The 7,104-nt window shown below is 46.5% G+C and overlaps 1 protein-coding gene across 1 annotated transcript in view; it reads left to right on the top strand.

Annotated features, from left to right (window-relative positions):
* The window catches only part of SOD1 (superoxide dismutase 1, soluble), a 117,150-nt gene extending 112,293 nt beyond the window's left edge, over nt 1–4,857 (top strand). Inside the window, exons 3-6 of the mRNA XM_009328010.1 lie at nt 533–626; nt 1,132–1,201; nt 3,426–3,540; nt 4,481–4,857. Coding sequence (XP_009326285.1) covers nt 533–626; nt 1,132–1,201; nt 3,426–3,540; nt 4,481–4,591 — 390 coding nt within the window. The 3' untranslated portion in view covers nt 4,592–4,857. The remainder of the gene's footprint in view (nt 1–532; nt 627–1,131; nt 1,202–3,425; nt 3,541–4,480) is intronic.
* Nucleotides 4,858–7,104: the final 2,247 nt, after the last annotated feature.

Genomic DNA, 7,104 nt, shown 5'->3' on the forward strand with positions numbered 1-7,104 from the left:
GCCTTCAGCCCTGCGCGGCGTGTCAGCTGAGCTCGGCGCTGGCGCCGGAGCCGACCTCGGTCTTCCTACGGAGCTTGTTTACCGCTACCGGAGTAGGGCTTAACGGAGGCGTGATTGCCGAACGGCCAGAGCCCTTCTAACGCTCCCGAGGGAGTTCTGCTCGGTAAAGAAGCTGGGACTGCGTGTGGGCGGTGCTCCATCTGTGGAGGAGGAATGGCTTCAGGGTTACCGGTGCTTCCAGGTGTGGAAGTATGGGATCGTTCTCAAAGGCAAGCAGTCGGATAAAAGGCGTTCTGTTTGCTTGTTGATACGTAATAGGAAGAGTACATTTTAGGTGGCTAAATAAATGCAGCCGTTCAGTGAAATGCTGTATTGCCGTATAGAGTCAGTGTAGGAGAGTAATCATTCATGTCTTGGTAGCTGAACTTGCAGTGGAGTCTCTAGTGCTTCCTGTTGACTGGGAAGCTTCACTTGCCGCAAGACTATTTAATGCTGTAGTCATTTTGGTGGTAATAAATTCTTTCCATTAAAGGGTAATGGACCAGTGAAAGTTACTGGAAGAATCGATGGCTTGACTGATGGACAGCATGGCTTCCACGTCCATGAATTTGGGGACAACACAAATGGTAAGATGTCTATCCAAGCTTTTGAGTTACAGCTGTAATGCGATTGCTCAGCTTTAAAGAGCTTCTTTGAGTGTTGCAGCGGCAAGTAGTATGGGTGTACTTGGGTCTCATGACTGCAAATCTGTGTTAAGAAGTGATGTTATTTCCTAAGGAATTGCTTCCTCCCATTTAATACTTTGAACGTGTTTAGGCTGGTGTTCAAGCTCTGATATATCAAGTGCTAACCCAAATATTTTGGTAACCTAGTGTTAAGAAATAAGAAAGCTTTCAACTGAGCCTGGAGTTCTAGAATGAGTAATCTTACTTTATTGAGCTTATAAGTCTGTAGTAGGTTACTTAACTTCAAAGGATTAGTAGAACATCTAACAGGAGAGTAGCTATTTCATCATTAGTGACTTCACTTCCTCTGGCTATAGGAGGACTACCTTGGTGTGTACTGTATAAGCAACAATTTAAACTGGCTACTGCAAAAAAATCCACTTTTGATGGCTGCGTTCTGTTTCAGGGTGTACCAGTGCAGGTCCTCACTTCAATCCTGAAGGCAAGCAGCATGGTGGACCAAGTGATGCAGAAAGGTGAGTTTAATGTGCCTGGCCTCTTACTGGGTAGCTACTCCACGCAGTGGCCATTTAAGTGCTGCTTTGTGCTTGAGAGGCCACTTCATGACTGATGCTAGGACAACACCAGAAGAATTCCTGAGGACTTCCAGGGTCAGTTAACAAAGGCTCTAATAACTGTACAGTGATTTGTTAGACACCTCGGCTCCAAGAGTATGGGTAAAAGGTAGTCTTTGGGACATACTCTTGGTTTTTATCATAGTTTTGGGGGAAGAGGAAATAAAGGCTCTTAGTGAGTGAAGGTTCCTCAGGGTATGAGTGGGGGGAGTTCATGTGTTAAAGCCTTATTTGGTCTGTGGTGATTTGCTTCTGTTTTGGGGCCAGCTTTTGACAACAGGGGCCCTAAACTGTCAGTTGTTGAGCTGTATGCAGGCTTGTCATGTGGCAGATCAGGATCATCAATGGAAGGTACTGAAGCTTCAGGGGAGACTGCAAGATCAATACAAAGCTGTGTGTGCCTAGGCATGGTGGCTTTTTATTGAGTTTGCTGGGCTGTTCTTATCCTGTTAGCTTAGGTACCATACTACCTACATACAGTATGTAGTCCTTAAGGGTTGTGTGTGCTCTGTGTAAGTACAGGGTCTGATGCTTATGCTGAATATCTGTACCTCAGTGGGAGCTCAGACCTAATTCTTCTCCTGGAAGCAGTTTTTGTAGTCCAGTTACCTTCAGGGAACCCTTGCGTGCTTGAGACCTGATGTCTGAGCTGATTGGGTTCAGAGACTGGGAGGGAGCTGCAAAGGAGCTGAAGCAAGTGGAGCTAGGAGCAAGTGTAAAAGATGGGCTGGTCTTGCACAGGTAGGGTCTGGACCAGCACTGTGACCAAGCTTGATTAGCTTTCGAATGCTTGGTTGATGTCTGTAACTGCACCTTCTGTGACTGATAAATTTGTACCTGAATGATCGGTTGCATGCCCCAGACCAAGCAAGCTGGCTGCTAGCCAGCTGTCTGGATGACGGAGCACCATGAAATGGTGTGCTCATGGGCTTCACAGGCAGCCAGCTGCTCCAGTGCTAAAGAGCAAAACTGGCTGAATATCGTGGCTTCTGCTGGTTCTGCACTGTCAAATCCTGCTGCTAGTGTAACCTGCCTGCTCAGGCAGCTGTAGGCTGGGGAATTCCTTAGCGGGGGTGTAAGAACTAGATCATGCTTCTATCAGTGTAGATTTGAAACAATTGGACTGAAGCTTCCTGGAAGCTTAAATCAAGCAAATTCCTAAAGAGAAAACTGCCCTTGACCTGAGTTCGTAGGACTTGGTCAAAAATATGGAATTGGTGCTATGCTGTCTAAGAAGCTGGTAGTCAGCATTCAGCCAGCTGAGCTGGCCGCCCTGCATGCATGGAGAGTTTTAGAAATGAGTTGGTATTCAGGGTTCTGAATCTGGATAGAAGAGTCTTGCAGAACATCATCAACTTGTCTTTTGAGTGAATGTTTTGTTTGGGGCAGATGTGTAGGAAACAATACACTGGAATATCCAGAAGTTCAGTGAAAACTGAACTGCTTGAGGCTTAATTCTTAAGGGAAGTCCTAGCAGAGATCTAGCTCCGATTAAAAACCGTGTGGTATAGTGCCAAGTGTATGGGGGAAATGCCAAGGAAACTCAAATAGTCATCCCTGGTACTGGTTAGAACTTAGCTAGCACTTAATGCATCCCCTTTGATCTGTCACTTGACAAACTGCTTCTACTAATCCTATTTAAACCTGAAGACTGCAGCTGCTTGTGGAGTAGCTGATCTGTGATAGACATTAAAAGCTCTTAAGAATAGTGGCAGTGTTTACACCAAACCTAGTGTGTGCAGGAAAGGTTTTCACCTAATTTGAGAGACCTTCTTTGAGCAGAGGGAGATGCCATCGGCATGGAGGAATTGTTGGCTATAAGAGTTGTGCCCTGTTGGTTTGGCTTGTTAGGGAGTGATGGTGTTTCTTTTCCCAAAGTTGATTAACCTTCCAGTTTCAAGTTCTACCTAGGACTGAATTTTAATCATCCCTTGAACCAAAGGAGTTAAAATAGTGGAAGTGTTCAAGATTGACTGGTGGTGGTAAATGAGGGCATATGGGCTGTTTAAGATAAGATGGTGGAGTACTTGAGTGTAGTGACTATGGGTATTGTGTTGTCCAGGCCATCGCTTAGAGCTTTCAATTTAACCAAGTTTTCTGTGAGTTTCTCTGCGTCTTTGTGTAGGCACGTGGGAGACCTTGGCAATGTGATGGCTGAAGGAGGAGTGGCAGAAGTGGAAATAGAAGACTGCATCATTTCTCTCAGCGGACCACACAGCATCATTGGACGTACCATGGTGGTAAGCGTCTTGGTGCCTACTTGGGTGCTTTAAGGAACTCTAGAGCAATCGTGCCAGCAAGCGGAGACTCTTTTTGATGCTGGAGGCCAGTCCCTGGTGTTTGTTAAGAACTTGTAGTGCAAGATTTCCAATGTGGGGAGTTCTTTGAAGCCTTGCCTGAAAGTCCTCTGTATATTAGTATGGCACTTCACTGCCATGAGAGCTTAATTTTCTGCCTGCCTTCCAAAGATGTTCCTCTCCATTTAACTTTGCCTCTTCCAGCTGCAAGTGATTAAAGCAACCAGATCTGAGGAAGGAAGTGGCAGTCTGGCACAAATGCCATCACTGAAGGCATTGGGCGCTTCAGGGCACCATTCACTAGTCCTGGTCTGGCAGCTGCTGGTGTAACTTGTGCCATGGCACCCCTGGGGAGGAGGGAGGCAGAGGCTGAGTGGACTTGGCCACAGAGGAGCACTGTCAGTCTTGCTTCCCTTGGGACTCCAGCGTGTGCCGAGATCGCTCTGCTCCTGCATGAAACGGGCTTGGACTGATGGCCTGGGAGCAGGGGGATGTGTCGTGTAGCACTTGAGATGGCGTGGCCAAGGCACTGCGCCCTTGGTGCAGCGGTCAGCCTTGTGTTGTGAGGGTGACCTTGAGTGTCAAGTCCAAGCTTGCTCTTGGACTAGTAATGACTCTTTGAAACATGGGGTCTTGGTGACTTCCGGTTGAAGCGAATTCAGCTGAAGGCAGCTCCTCTTTTTAGACAAGTCTAGGCTTAAGTTTTTAGCATGAGTATCAATTTGGCACTCAGCATTACATGATTACAGTATTATCATAGGTTCTCTGTTGTGTAACACCTGCTGGTAGCTGGCAATACCGCTTGTCACTGCTGCTACTAATGAGTAGTGAGAACTGTTGATTTGCAATAACATGAATTAAGGTACCTTCAATTCTCTTTTAGGTCCATGAAAAATGTGATGACCTGGGTAGAGGGGGCGATAACGAGAGCAAATTAACTGGAAATGCTGGACCTCGTTTAGCTTGTGGTGTAATTGGAATAGCGAAGAGCTAAGTATTGTACCTGAAATGCTTGAGATGACAGTGATAAGTGGGCTGTATTTCACTGCAAATGCTGTACTTGCCCTTCCTTGTGCAAGCAAAAGATTTACCACTAAATCTCACTACTACTCTGCATTCTGAGTATCACTTAAACTGGTGGAGACTGACTTAATTTTGTATGATGTATATTGCAATTAAAGTGACCCTGATGGAATGCCTCTGTAGTCTTCTGCTAAAGCATCTGCTGTAACCATTAAATGTAATCTTCAGTAGCTGGAACTCCCGTTTTGTGTAATGGAAGACATGTAGTGGCGACCATATCCTGAACACCACAACTTCTCGTGCACTGTGTGATTTGGAGGACTAGCCTTACGAGCTCTAGCAAGACTATTCACCAAAGAGCAGTGGGCGCTGTATGTATTGGGGCTTCCTCCTGGCAAAGTTGCAGCACTTGTAGGTTTCAAACTCGAGTAATAAAGTTGCTGGGCAAATACACCTTGGTCTTGCTGTCTATAAAAACAAGCAAACAAAAGAAACCTCTACCTGCTGGTAGGCTGACATGAAAAGTGGGCCTGGACTTCATAAAGTCAGTAGTTAATTTGTGAGACGCCAGCAGCACCCAAGTTGCTTCCAGCCAGTAACCCTGGAACAACTAAGACCTGAGACCAGTCAGTATGCGAGTAACAAAGGTTGTCCTGTTTTCCTGGGGCAGAGCCCCTTGTTCTGTGGTAGTAACCTGACACTCTCTGCGCCTTACAGCCAGGGGTTTTATGTACCCAAGGAGGGCTGCTGCTTTGCAGAAGTACCTTCTTGCTGTAAAATGTAATGGTGTGTTGATGCTTGCGGCACTCACATGTGACTGTGAAGCGTGCCTGTGTGTGCGCGTGGGGGGGGAAGCCTTAGGCATGTAGAATGGTCTGGCTCCAACGTGCGTCCTTGTGCCTCGTCTGGGCCTGTGGCCGTGTGGCTTGGATCGTTGTGGGCAGGTGTGCAGCCAAAGTCTGAATGCGCTGGTGAAGACAACTTTTTTTTCAAGCTACGCAGGAGTGTCTCGTGTGGAATAGGTCCTTCCTTGAAAAGGACTTACATAGCCGGGAGTTCTGTATTTGATTTCATAAAGCTGTTCAGCAGTGTCGCCACCACTGTACGCTAGTGCCAGCTTTCATTATTTTCTTGTATGTACCTCTTAAACACAGATTTCCAAGTCTTTTAATAGAGAAAATTACAAATTTTAATGAAGACTTGTATCAACATTCCTTTATCTTGTACATAAGAGATACTGAATGCAAGTAGTTGGTTGTAGCGTCTAGACACCCAGACCGCAGTGTAGCGTGTTACAAATGGAATGGCTTCTGGTAGTGCAGCAAGAATACTGTAAAAACACTTTAAACTTACATTCACTGCAGGTGGCAAACAATTGTGTGTACAGTCTCTACCCACCTGTACCTCTTGCAGTGGATTAGTCTATGCTCTGATGCAGCTGCTGCAGCAGAATTAGGACAGTGACGGCACCTTCCGGCTCCCTCCTTAAGCACTGGGGGGTGCGGAACGCTGACCACCCACAAATACCGCCATCGCCTCTCTGCGTTTCAGAAGTTCAGGGGACGGTTATGTCGGCTCCCCTTTCCCTAAGGGGGAAAACCAGCAGGTACCCGACAACTGTAGGTCGAGCTGGAGCGGAACGGGAGCTCTGGCAGCTCTGTCGCTTGCCTCCTCTCCCAGCCGTTCCCAGCGCTGCACCCTGCTGCTTTGAAAGCCTGGTACGCGGGCGCCTGGACTTCCAAACCCGTTTTCTCTTGTTGGGTTAAATGCCTGATGGCACGCTCGCCTAGAAGTCAGCGCTGTACTGACGGACGTAGAAGTAGCGCTCGGTTTACGTACAAGTCATTGTGACTGGCAGGCACAGGCTCGATAACCAAGGCGTTAATTGCATTGACACGGTATTGTCTTTATCAGTAATGGATGCTTGCACTGAGCTCATTAATCTTCCAGTGCAAATTCGCGGCTCATTTTAAAGGCCAGAAATTTGGTAGTTGTACAAGGGTGGGTTACAGTTACTCTGGCGATGCTGTAAAGATGACGCACCGCCAGTAGGTTTGTTATGCAATTACTGCTTCAGGAGGCAGCAAGAAACTGTTCTGCAAAGGACGTCCCAAGTTTTCGTAGGCTTTGTTTTCCATTTCCTAAAAAGGGAAATGGAGAGAATGTGAGGTGGCATTTGTGTGAACAGATAAGCCTTCCGCCTCTTTCATTCTTGTCTTCAAATCTTTTAATAACGTGTATTCACGTAAAAGACCCTACCTCCTTACGGAATTATGGCAGTTTTTACTAAGACGAGTCTTAAACGTAAGACGGAAACGTCCGGCTTTGTATGAAAAAAGTTAGTTCCGCTGGCCCAGCATGAAACAAACATTAAGGACACAGGTTTTAACACATGGAAGCTGAATTCACTACAAGTATGTAAACAGGTTTTTTCTCTCTTTATTCTGCTATTGCAAGAACATAAAAATATATGTCCTCTCCCCA

Source organism: Pygoscelis adeliae, unplaced genomic scaffold, assembly GCF_000699105.1.
Source record: "Pygoscelis adeliae isolate BGI_AS28 unplaced genomic scaffold, ASM69910v1 Scaffold154, whole genome shotgun sequence".
Lineage (NCBI taxonomy): Eukaryota > Metazoa > Chordata > Aves > Sphenisciformes > Spheniscidae > Pygoscelis > Pygoscelis adeliae.